Below are 12,251 nucleotides of genomic sequence, written 5' to 3' on the forward strand. Positions count from 1 at the left end.
TCAAGCAGTCTTCAGCTTGTCCTGGATAACCGCCGTCACTGTCATAATGTCAGTGTGTAATTCTTGTAAGCATCACTATATATTCCATATGCGTGTACAAAGGAAAACCAAATGGTAAATTTATCAAATCTGCAGTTTACATTCACATTAGTACCTCTGAATCCTGATGATCTGACTGTGCCAGCCAAGTGGTTCTTTGCAATATTTCTGAATGAAGACGAGTTTTTGAATGAGCTCACTGAATATAACATAGCTAGTAGAAGTTATGAAGATGTATTAATGTTACTGTATTACTCACAGCTCGGTCAAATTCCCAGAAATGATAACAGAGAGGATTTCCAATGGAACTTTACCGGACAGCATGTTCTGGTTCAACTTCCTGTGCAAAGAAGAGTCAGAAGTCAAAATCAGCCTCTGAGAATTTTAAACCACACTCACATGCATTTTTTTGACTACCCAGAAAATTATCTGTGAATTTGGGGAGTATGACATACAGGAACTGCAATGTTTTGATGTTGCCAAGGGAGGACGGAATAGAGCCACTGAGCGCATTCTTCTGAAGTTTCAGTTCCTGAAGGTTAATTAGATTGCCCAAAGACGTTGGTATAGCCCCGGTCAGCTTATTCTCATACAACCTCCTGCAGAACATTAGCGCAATTAGCAGGTCAGCAAATAGATAGGCGTACGATATTATTGTAAAATTTGCATACAGATATCGCAGGGTGCTGATGGCGCCAATTGTAGCAGGTATCCGTCCACTAAGCTGGTTTTCATAAAGATCCAAGCCGACTAGTTTAGTCAGGTTACCCAATGTTGCTGGTATTCTACCGTTCAGGCTGTTGCCATACAACTCGCTGCAAAAATCGGTAAACCAAATTTCAGAAAACCGTTCCGAGTGTCCCAAATGTAGTGGCTGCAACAAGTTATTCAATTCTTACAGGTACTGGAGGTTCTTCAGTCCTCCCAGATCTGGAATTAGAGGCCCTGAGATGTCTGCGTTCCCCAAATCCCTGCAAAAAGCAAGAAGAGGCACTTGCACTTCACTATAAACGTTGTTTCCAGATAAATTTACACCATCAGATACTGTTGATGAATCATAAGAAGTTCTGATTTCTTGAACAAAAGCAGTCGTACAGATTCCATAAGAGCATGCACGACTGGGATGAAATGACTGATACTTTCCAAGAAGAAAACTGATATTATCCAGATCTTGAACAGAAGTGCAGAATATCTAATTCATTGCCCTATACTAAGACAAATTTTGCAATAATTGAAAAAATAGGAGCCATCCATTTGATAAAATCCCACGGTGGTGAAGGTAGGAAGTATCCAGAAGTACCTAGGGTAAATTATCATAGATAATTACCCATGCTCATGCTTGCTTTTTCTATGCCTAGTAGTAGTAGCACTAGCTTGTACTCAGTCAAGCCTGTCATTTACTCTTAGCCGGCAAATGACTGTTGTGCATAGTAGCCGCTGCAAGTTGCAGCATGATACCAGTAGATGGCTGTACATGTAATAGTCATGGCTGCATTGTATTGTAGAGCCATGCCTTGTAAATTCTCACTTTGACCGGTGTGTCTATAAAGAGGAGAGCAGCTGCAGCTCAGAATCTTAAGCAGCTCCACTTCGTGTGCTCTTCCTGAGTCCTTCTTCTTGCTCTCATCTTCTTCCTCCACCTGCAAGCAAGAGGGTGTTGTGTGTGTGAGTGAGTGCCAACAAGTGGTATCAGAACTTGAGTGTTCGAGCTTGGTGGTCATGGCTTCCCTGGATTGTGAGCATGGGCGCGGGCGTTCTCAGGAGCGTGGCCGTGGGCGCCAGACGGCGTACGTCGTGAAGAAGACGGTGCGGGACGTCGGCGGCGCGCAGTACCCCATGCTCACTCGCACGAACTACGCCGAGTGGGTGGTGCTGATGAAGGTGATGCTCAAGGCGAGGCGCCTGTGGGCGGCGGTGACCGTTGGGCACCGCTGACGAAGAAGACGACTAGTCGGCCATGGAGGCCATCCTCAAGTCCGTGCCGGCAGAGTACGTCGTCCCGCTCGGCGCCAAGGACTCCGTCAAGGAGGCGTGGGAAAGCCTGGAGATGATGCGGCTGGGCGGCGACCGCGTGCGCAAGGCGAAGGCGCAGCAGCTCAGGCAGGAGTACGAGGCGATCGCGTTCCGTGATGGAGAGGCCATCGAGGACTTCGCGCTGCGGCTCACCTCACTGGTAAGCCAGCTAGCGCATGTTGGCATCGACATCGGAGAGGAGGATGCGGTGGCCAAGTACCTGCGGGTCGTGCCACCCTGGTTCGCGCAGATTGCGCTCTCAATCGAGACGCTGCTCGACATGAGCACGCTCTCGATCGAGGACGTCACCGGGCGGCTCAAGGCGGTCGAGGACCGCGCGGAGGCCCCTGCCCGCACGACTACCGACGGCCAGCTACTGCTCACAGAGGAGCAGTGGGCAGCGCGCCTGTGCGAGAGGAAGCAGGGGGAGGGCTCCTCTATTTCACGCAGCGGCGGCGGTGGCGGCGCTCACGGCAGTTGGCGTGGCAAGCCACGGCGGAAGGCGGAGGGCGCCGGCAAGGACGGCGGAGATCGTGCCGCCGACAAGGATTGTTGCCGCAATTGCGGCAAGATCTGGCACTGGGCCCGCAACTGCAAGGAGCCGCGGCGCCAGGAGCGGGCGCACCTCGCCCAGGATGACGAGGAAGAGCCTGTGCTGCTCATGGCGCAGGTCTGGGCCATTAACACCGAGGCAGAGGACCGCGGCGGACGCGTCGAGCTCGATGAACCGCGCGCACGGGTCAACCTCAGGCGAGCAGAGGATGAGGCAGAGGAGCTGTGGTACCTCGACACCGGCGCGAGCAACCACATGACTGGGAACCGCGCGGCCTTCTCCGAGCTCGACACTGGAGTCGTCGGCACCGTGAAGTTCGGGGACAACTCCGGCGTCGACATCCAGCGGCACGGCACGGTCGTGTTCTAGTGCAAGAATGGCGAGCACAAGGCGCTGACGGATGTGTACTACATCCCCAAGCTCCGGAGCAACATCATCAGTATTGGCCAGCTCAACGAGTGAGGCTGCCAGGTGCTGATCGATGGCGGTGTGCTCCAGATCAGAGACCGCGAGCGGAAGCTGCTCGCCAAGGTCGAGCGCGGCAGGAATCGCCTCTACACCTTGGCGCTACTCATTGCGCGCCCGGTGTGCTTGGCGGCAAGGTGCGACGATGTGGCGTGGCGCTGGCACGCGCGCTTCGGCCATTTGAGCTTCGATGCTCTGGCCAGGATGGCGCGGCAAGGCATGGTGCGAGGGCTGCCACTGATCGAGCATGCCGGCGAGCTGTGCGACAGCTGCCTTGCCGGGAAGCAGAGGAGGCTGCCATTCCCCAAGAAGGCGAGCTACTATGCTGGAGACACCCTCGAGCTCGTCCACGGCTACCTCTGCGGGCCAATCACACCGGCAACGCACGGCGGACGGCGCTATTTCCTGCTCCTAGTGGACGACTGCAGCCGCTACATGTGGCTGCACCTGCTGTCGAGTAAGGACGAGGCGCCAGCGATGATCAAGGAGTTCCAGGCGCAGGTGGAGACGGAGACGGGGAAGAAGCTACGCGTGCTGTGGACGGATCGCGGCGTCGAGTTCACCTCGGTCGAGTTTGGCCTCTACTACGCGGGATAGGGCATTGAACTCCACCTCACGGCGCCGTACTCGCCGCAGCTGAATGGCGTCGTGGAGAGGAGGAATCAGACATTGGTCGGCATGATTAGGAGCATGCTAAAGGCCAAGAAGATGCCGGTGGCATTCTGGGGCGAGGTGGTGAGCATCTTGAACCGCGCGCCCACCAAGACCCTAAAGGGCACGACACCATTCGAGGCTTGGCACGGGAGGAAGCCAGATGTGTCCTTCCTCAAGACATTCGGCTGCGTCGGGCACGTGACGAAGACGAAGCCCAACCTCGCCAAGCTGGAAGACAGGAGCACTCCCATGGTTTTCCTAGGGTACGAGCGCGGGAGCAAGGCTTATCGGCTCTACGACCCGGCCAGCAGCAAGGTGGTCGTGTCCCGCGACCTCGTCTTCAACGAGGCGGCGTGATGGGGCTGGGATTCCGACGATGGGGAAGCGACACCAGGTGGCCTGAGCAGCTCTTTCACCGTCGAGTACATTGTGTATCCGGTGCGGGGGAGCTGGCACACGACGACGGGGAAGCAACACCCTCGAGCGAGTCGCAGAGGACACCCTCGAGTGCGACACAGGGGGCACCCTCGAGCGAGCCGCAGGGGACACCCTCGAGTGCGACACAGGGGGCACCCTCGAGTGAGTCGCAGGGGACACCCTCGAGAGCGGCACAGGGGGCACCCTTGAGTGCGACACAGGGGGCACCCTCGAGAGTGGCGCAGGTGACACCCTCGAGTGAGGCGCAGGTGACACCCTTGAGAGCGAGGCAGGGGACTCCGATCTCCGCCGCAACGAGCACTGTTTTGTCGATTCGCTTCATCACGCCTCCGCCGAGCGCCTCCCCGAACATCGACGCCGATTACTCCGACGAGCCACTCCGATTCGGTCTGGTGGATGACATCGTTGGCATGGGGAGTCCGCCCGGGCAGGCGGCCCATGAGCTGGACGACCTCGACCTGCATCTGGGCAACGCAGAGGAGCCACCAAACTTTGCGCAGCAGAACAGGAGGCACGCTGGCGGGCGGCGATGCTGGAGGAGATGGCGGCGGTGGAGGAGAACTGCACGTGGGAGCTGGTGGATCCGCCGGCCGGTTGCCGGCCAATTGGGCTCAAGTGGGTGTTCAAGGTGAAGCGGAATGAGCGCGGCGAGGTGGTGCGGCATAAGGCACGACTCGTCGTCAAGGGATTCATGCAGCGCGAGGGCATCAACTTCGAGGAAGTCTTTGCGCCGGTGACGCACATGGAGTCCGTGCGCTTGCTGTTGGCGCTGGCGGCAGTGAGGTGCTGGAAGGTCCATCACCTAGATGTGAAATCGGCATTCCTCAACGGAGAGCTCGCCGAGGAGGTGTACGTGCAGCAGCCGCCGTGATTTGTCATCGCCGGCGAGAAGCACAGGGTGCTCCGCCTGCGCAAGGCCCTGTATGGGCTGCGTCAGGCACCGCGCGTGTGGAACATCAAGCTCGACGCTAGCCTCGCGTCGCTCGGCTTCACCAAGTGCGCCACCGAGCACGCCCTCTGCACACGACTGTCGAAGGGAGGCCTGGTGATCGTCGGCGTGTACGTCAACGACCTCATCGTCACCGGAGCTGAACAGCAGGACATCGGCGCATTCAAGGAGAAGATGAAGTCGATGTTCTGCATGTCAAACCTCGGTCTGCTCGCCTACTACCTCGGCATTGAGGTGGAGTAGACCGGGAATGCCATCACGCTCCGCCAGAGCGCCTACGCGAGGAAGCTGCTAGAGTGGAGCGGATTGGGCGAGTGCAGGGCGTGCCAGACGCCCATGGAGGAGAAGGTGAAGCTGTCAAAGGACAGCACTGCCCCCTTGGTGGACGCCACGAGCTACCGGAGCATCGTCGGCGCACTGCGTTACCTCACGCACACGCGGCCGGACATTGCGTTCGCTGTGGGGTACGTGAGCAGATTCATGGCGGAGCCGCGGGAGGATCACCTCGCCGCGGTCAAGCATCTGCTCCACTATGTGGTAGGGACGCGCGACTACGGGCTCGTCTACCCAAGGAGGAGCAGAGGAGAGCTGGAGCTGATTGGGTTCAGCGACAGCGACATGGCGGGCGACGTTGATGGACGAAAGAGCACGACTGGTGTGCTCTTCTTCCTTGGAGCGTGCCCGATCTCCTGGCAATCGATGAAACAGAAGGTCGTTGCGCTGAGCACTTACGAGGCAGAGTACATTGCGGCGGCGACGGTATGTTGCCAGGGAGTTTGGCTGGGGCGGCTACTGGCAGAGCTAACCGGAGAAGAAGCTCGGGCACCCGTCCTGATGGTGGACAACCAGTCCGCCATCGCCTTAGCAAAGAACCCCGTCCACCACGACCGGAGCAAGCACATCGACACCAAGTATCACTTCATCCGTGATTGCGTCGATGGTGGACAGATCAGGCTCGAGTTTGTCGAGACAGCTCGACAGCTCGGGGACATCCTCACCAAACCACTTGGGCGCATTCGACTCACAGAGTTGAGGACCAAGTTTGGAGTTGAGGAGATCAAGCAAGAGCAGTGCAATTAGGGGAAGAATTGATAGATAATTACCCATGATCATGCTTGCTTTTTCCATACCTAGTAGTAGTAGTAGCACTAGCACTAGCTTGTACTCAGTTAAGCCTGCCATTTACTCTTGGGCGGCAAATGACTGTTGTGCATAGTAGCCGCTGCAAGTTGCAGCATGATAGCAGTAGATGGCTGTACATGTAATAGTCATGGCTGCATTGTACTGTAGAGCTATGTCTTGTAAATTCTCACTTTGACCGGTGTGTCTATAAAGAGGAGAGCAGCTGCAGCTCAGAGTCTTAAGCAGCTCCACTTTGTGTGCTCTTCCTAAGTCCTTATTCTTCCTCCACCTACAAGCAAGAGGGTGTTGTGTGTGTGTGAGGGAGTGCCAACAAATTACCTAGTACTTCCAAAATGTGGGACCAAGTAACAAAAAGGGGGAAACCAAGTACTGATTTAATTTAATTTTTATAGATCAACGTCCAGAAAAAATTTAAGGGAATAAGTACCTGAAAGTACCCTTTGATTCTTTACAATCATTGTAAAAGAGCTTAAATGTTCTTCGCAATATTGATAAGGGAGAAAGGGAGCGACGTACACACGGATGACAGAGTTATCATTGTTGCAGGTGATATGAAACCAGGTGCAGGGGTTGACAAGGGTTGGATCCCAGCTCTCCAGCACATTGTATCTGTCCTTCCATTCCTGCCTTTGCTTGTACAGTATGTCACCTTCAAGTCTCAACAGAATGTTTCAGAAAAAAGACTAAACTTGACAACGATGCATGCAAAATGATAATTTCATATGCAGTATACCTTCAGAGTTGCAGCTTGCATGTGTTGCAAGAGCAATGAGGAAACTGATCAGGACCGCTGCTGCTGCTGCAAACTGAGCCACCATTGATGCGAACCTGAGAACTTCTTGGCACACTGAAATGTTGAGGGGGGCCTCTTATATGCAGTTGCTTGAATAAATAATGGGGTGGTTTTTGAATCTTCCCTGGTATAGTCTGGTTAGTCTATTCCTTGGACTGAATGATGTACCAAGCAAGTCCTCCACTAGATTTAATCTAGTATTATTCTGACCAAGTAAACTTTGAGACCTTGTAACCATGTTCAATTCCTTACAATGGTGTGATAGCAATTAGCAATAGCCTACATGGTGTCTGGATTGTAGTAATTGTAACGGAAAATGAGATTTGTTTTCAGTACACTAGAAAAAATTTGTTGGGCGAATTCCAAGTTATGAAATACAATTATTTTTAACCTTAGATTCAAACGAGACATGGCGATTCAGCGTTTCACACGAAATTATGGGAGTGACAACGCTCAACTTTGGGATGCCAGAAAAATTTCCATTGAAAAATGTATACCTGTAGATGCCAGAAAAATTTCCAATGAAAAATGTATACATGTAGACTGAATTACCTCTTGGTTATCATTTGTCAATCCTAACAAGTACTCTACAGAACATACTTTTCAACTAACCTTAGAGTCTGAATGGGAGTCTGAATGTATGAATGGAGATCTCTGGCTATTTTCTCAACGGTAAGCAAAGATGAATGTATAAATAGCACTTTTACAGTGCCCACCACGAATTAGTTTTAATTGTTCATTCTTATTAATCTATTATGATTTGAGAATTTTTACGATGATTAAAAAAATAACAACCGTCCATTTGATAGAATTGTACGATGGATAAGATAGGAAGTACCTAGAAGTACCTAAACTAAAGTACCTGGTGGTACAAAAATGTGGGACCAAGTACCAAACAATGGGACCGTACAACAACAATATAGCCTTTTTCCCAAGCAAGTTGGGGTAGGCTAGAGATGAAACAGTGGGACCGTATACTAATTAAATTAATCTATTTAGCTACAGGGTTACCCCGCCAAGATTGGTTTCCCATATGCCAGGGAATTAGCTCTCAAATTTTGGTGACAAGGAGAGGCGTGTCATGTTGGTGAGGGCAGCTTGTTGGGCTATTTGGTGATGTCGTAATGATATTATTTTCAATAAAACCAAGTATTCTTCATTTATGCAGCCTGTTTTCAGGGGGACCTACTGGTTGCGCCTGTGGGCGCACCTACAACATGAAGATATGACAAAGGTGCTATTCCGAAGGGTGAGTCTTTGGAGACCGTCGCCTTGGAAATAACCAATCGGGGGTGGAAGCATAACCTCAGAATTGGTTTAGATCATTTTTCCTTTATTTGTTCCCCCATTTAGCCAATGGACGACTTTGTTTTGTAATAATCTTTTGGCCATATACATTTTGTAGTGGCTGGAACTCATTTCCATTATCGAAAATAAAAAAAATAAATTATTTTTTTTGTAAATACCTTCTATAGATCAATGGCTAAAAAAAATTGAAGGCAAAAGTACTTGAAAGTATCTATTAGTACTTCACAATCATTGTAACAGAGCTCTTATGATTTTATTGTGATCCACCCTGGACTGTCAAGAGGTATTATCATCTTAGGGGCAAAACTGAAACTACATATGCAATGTTAATGTGGTCACTTCAAAAGAGGTGACAGCGGTAGGGATTAGCGATATTGAGTTGCATGCAACAACAAATTCAACCCAAAAGTTTAAGCTGATGGAAAATTAACTTATACTTCAACACTCCCCCCTCACGTGCAGGCTTCGCCATACCTCAAATGTGATAATTAGGAGTTGGTTGTAATTATTTTATGTAATCACGCTCACTGGATTCTAACTTGAGACCTCTTGCCCTGATATCATGTTGAGTTGCCTGCAGCAACCAATTCAACTCAAAAGTTTAAGATGATGGGAAGAGGGCAATTCACTTATACTTCAACAAGCGAAGTGATGCAAGCAAGTGTTAGAACTTCTTTGTATCGCCTAGGAGTAGATCTGGTGGAGAACGAACTTTACCGAGAGGAATACCTTGCTATTAGTTGCTGACTGCCATGTAGCCGCCATCGAGGTAGAAGAACGACAGCTGCCAACACAGAGGCCGAACTCCACCAGGGCAGTGGTGCAGTGAGAGCAGCGTGAATGTTGGGGACGGTGATGTCGCAGTGCAGGTCGGAGATGGTGGCGGCGCTGGCTTGGTGGCGCGTCCCATCGCTTCAGCGCCTCCCGCTAGATCGGACTAGGGTTGTCATAGTGGGGCAACTGGCGGCATGGTGAATCTCGTCACTTATCCCACCAACTCCACCTTTCTCTTTTATATGGCGTTGCGCAATGGGGCCCACCAGCCGTGTTGGGCTGGGCGTCTCCGATCAGGACGCGAGTCAAGGGCCCAGACATGGCCGTTGGGCCAAATTTGGTGGAGATCAACCTAACAGCATGGTCTCGACAGTCTCTGTCTTGTCGCAGGTGTGTGTTGGCAAGCGACGCCTGTACGGTCTCTGTTGCATTGCTGTTCACCTTGTTCCGACATGGAGGATATGACTTCAGAGGCGTTTTGTGTCTTTGTGATGATGTAAATAACATGAGTTCATCAGATTCTAGAAACCACTGAAATATGTGTGCCCATATTCATATTTTGAAGGTGGACGCAGATTCGGTGACTTTGCCGTTGGATGGAAAACGGGGCGTCCAGATCAAGTACTGTAGCATACGGCTGGAGATGCTCCAGAGTCACAGAATGGTCCTCATCAGTCATCCCCCTCCCCCCCCCCCCCCCAACACCCACACCCACCCACCCAATGTTTGCTCGTTCTTATCTTATTTTGTGATCCAGCTAACTTTTGGTTGAACCAGGCCATGCAAGATTCAGATGGCAGCCATGAGGATGCAGGAGGGGAGGACAACGCAGGAGAAAACTCATGGTTTATCCAAATAAAATACAATAATTTATCTGGGACAAAAGGCATTTTCTATTTTTCAGCAAAATAGAACTGTCGCATTATCCATTCAATCATGTCCTCACAAATTCAACTTAATTTGGTACACAAATTCTACTACAAGATGTCTAAACTCTAGAGTCTAGACAATTGTTTATCCCATTGCATTTATTCATAAATTTCTGGCATTATCATGAAGCAGAACAAAGTCTTGATCCTGGGACTCATCAGGACATCATGTGGTCTTCAGCTCGTCTTGGATAATCGCAGTCACTGTGCCAATGCCAATTTGTAGTTCTTGTAAGCATCACTCTGTACTGTATAATCATGTACAAAAGAAAACCAAAGCTAAACCTATTGTATCTTCAATTCACATCAGTACCTCTTAGTTCTGATGATCTCACTGTGCCGTCCAGGTTGTTCCTTGCAATATTTCTAAATGCAGGTAATTGTTCTTGTGTCAGTGCAAGTCGATGAAATTGGAACATAATACCATGATATAATGTACCCATGTTAAAGTGATAATTATGTGTTCAAATTGCTTTATTACTCACAGCTCTGTCAAGTTCCCAACGATGGCAAGGGAGAGGACTTCCAATGGAACAGTGCCAGTCAGCATGTTCTCGTTCAACTTCCTGTGTAAAGAAGAGTCAAAAGTCAAAACTGCCCTAAAGAATAATAAGCATCACTCGTGTGTAATTTGAGACTCTTCAACAAATCGTCTGTGACTTTAGGAACTATGACATACAGGAACCGCAATGTTTTGAGGTTGCCAAGAGAGGATGGAATAGAGCCGTTGAATGCATTCTTTTGAAGTTTCAGTTCCTGAAGGCTCGTCAGATTGCCCAATGATGGCGGTATAGACCCTGTCAGGTTGTTCTGGTACAACCTCCTTAAGAACATCCGTGCATTAGCAATTTAGAAGTAGTCAGAATTCAACATAGCCTCATAAAAAGCATATGAAAAATCCTGTAAAAACAGTCCTTACAGAAATCGCAGCGAGCTGATGGTGCCAAGTGAAGTTGGTATTGGGCCGGTAAGCAGATTTTCCCAAAGATCCAAGCTGATAAGATTAGTCAGGTTTCCTAGTATTGCGGGTATTGGACCGAACAGGCTATTGCCATACAACTCACTGCAAACATGGACATGTAAAGATTCAGAAAAATGTCATTCTGAATGTAATCACTGATCATTGCAGTTGTTGCTTTTTATGCAATTCATACAGGTACTGGAGGTTCACAAGTCCTCCAAGATCTGGAAGCAGAGGCCCTGAGATTTGTGCGTTGCCCAAATCCCTACAAATCAAGGAGCAGATACTTCAATATAACAATGTTTTCAGAAACTAACCTTCAGTACTTAATAATAGATGAAAGACTAGTTTACTTCCATACATACAACCTGACAATGATTCAGAGGTTCTAATTCTTGAAAAGTATAATTAAGAATGATTATACTTGGCCCCATAACAAAATTACAAAAGTATGCAATTCTCATAGAGGGGAAAATATAGAGAATATCCTACACCCGGATAACGGAGTTATTCATGTTGCAAGTAACATGAAACCAGGTGCAGGGATTGGGAAGGGTCGGATCCCAGCTCTGCAGCACATTGTATGGGTCCTTCCATGCCAACCTTTGCTTGTACAGTATGTCACCTTCAAATCACAAAAGCATGTTTCGGAAAAGACAACTTGAAAATGACGTCCATGGGATGATCAAGAATTTGGTATGTGCCTGTGTGGTATACCTTCAGTGCTGCAGCTTGCAAGTATTGCAAGAGAAAGAAGGCTGGTGAGTACTGCTGCTGCCACAAACTTGGACCTCATCGCTCAAACCTGAAATCTTGGGCACACTGAAATGGTAGAATGGGATTAGGGAGGCTTTTATACAAAGTTGTATGAAATAAACAAAGGGATGGATGTTGAATTTTTGTTGGTATGATCCGATTAGTTTTTGTCCGTCATTGACCTGATGGCTGATATTGTATTCTTCTGAAGTATGATGGGCAAATGTTTGACCCCAAAATTTCCGGTCAGAGTCAGTTGCTGCGCTTCCAGGTTCTAGATTAGATTTGTTATTATTTCTGACCAAGTACAACTTAAGCTTACATTCTTACCGTTGTCAATTTCTTATTATGTGATAGGTACAGCCCACGTGGTGTATAAATCATTCAAATTTGCCAAAGAAAATAATGGTTTTTTAAGAACAGCAAAGGTGGGATGTAGTACAGAAGAAATACTTGTATACTCCTAATACATACCA

General features: G+C 49.4%; 2 protein-coding genes across 2 annotated transcripts; both read right to left on the bottom strand.

Annotated features, from left to right (window-relative positions):
* On the bottom strand, positions 1 to 7,072 carry LOC120644449 (leucine-rich repeat protein 1-like). The gene is made up of 8 exons (XM_039921076.1): positions 6,988 to 7,072; positions 6,771 to 6,903; positions 939 to 1,010; positions 711 to 854; positions 495 to 638; positions 299 to 379; positions 155 to 207; positions 1 to 38 (listed from the first exon to the last, which is right to left on the bottom strand). The coding sequence occupies exons 1-8, from the start codon at positions 7,070 to 7,072 to the stop codon at positions 1 to 3; spliced, it is 750 nt and encodes a 249-aa protein (XP_039777010.1).
* Positions 7,073 to 9,998: 2,926 nt separating this feature from the next.
* On the bottom strand, positions 9,999 to 11,845 carry LOC120646270 (leucine-rich repeat protein 1-like). Its single transcript, XM_039922919.1, has 8 exons — positions 11,737 to 11,845; positions 11,512 to 11,644; positions 11,213 to 11,284; positions 10,978 to 11,121; positions 10,738 to 10,881; positions 10,544 to 10,624; positions 10,372 to 10,424; positions 9,999 to 10,262 (listed from the first exon to the last, which is right to left on the bottom strand). The coding sequence occupies exons 1-8, from the start codon at positions 11,813 to 11,815 to the stop codon at positions 10,225 to 10,227; spliced, it is 744 nt and encodes a 247-aa protein (XP_039778853.1). The 5' UTR covers positions 11,816 to 11,845; the 3' UTR covers positions 9,999 to 10,224.
* Positions 11,846 to 12,251: the final 406 nt, after the last annotated feature.

This window comes from Panicum virgatum, chromosome 8K (genome assembly GCF_016808335.1).
Source record: "Panicum virgatum strain AP13 chromosome 8K, P.virgatum_v5, whole genome shotgun sequence".
In the NCBI taxonomy this organism is placed as follows: Eukaryota; Viridiplantae; Streptophyta; class Magnoliopsida; order Poales; family Poaceae; genus Panicum; species Panicum virgatum.

Excerpts from the sequence above, each read along its gene's own strand:
- LOC120644449 (XM_039921076.1), bottom strand. The coding sequence starts at position 7,072 with ATGGTGGCTCAGTTTGCAGCAGCAGCAGCGGTCCTGATCAGTTTCCTC. Across the intron at positions 208-298 it reads TCTGGGAATTTGACCGAGCT|AAATATTGCAAAGAACCACT; the intron begins GTGAGTAATACA and ends GTCTTCATTCAG. Across the intron at positions 39-154 it reads CAGATCATCAGGATTCAGAG|TGACGGCGGTTATCCAGGAC; the intron begins GTACTAATGTGA and ends ACATTATGACAG.
- LOC120646270 (XM_039922919.1), bottom strand. The coding sequence starts at position 11,815 with ATGAGGTCCAAGTTTGTGGCAGCAGCAGTACTCACCAGCCTTCTTTCT. Across the intron at positions 11,645-11,736 it reads TGCAAGCTGCAGCACTGAAG|GTGACATACTGTACAAGCAA; the intron begins GTATACCACACA and ends TGTGATTTGAAG. Across the intron at positions 11,122-11,212 it reads CTTGTGAACCTCCAGTACCT|TGAGTTGTATGGCAATAGCC; the intron begins GTATGAATTGCA and ends CCATGTTTGCAG.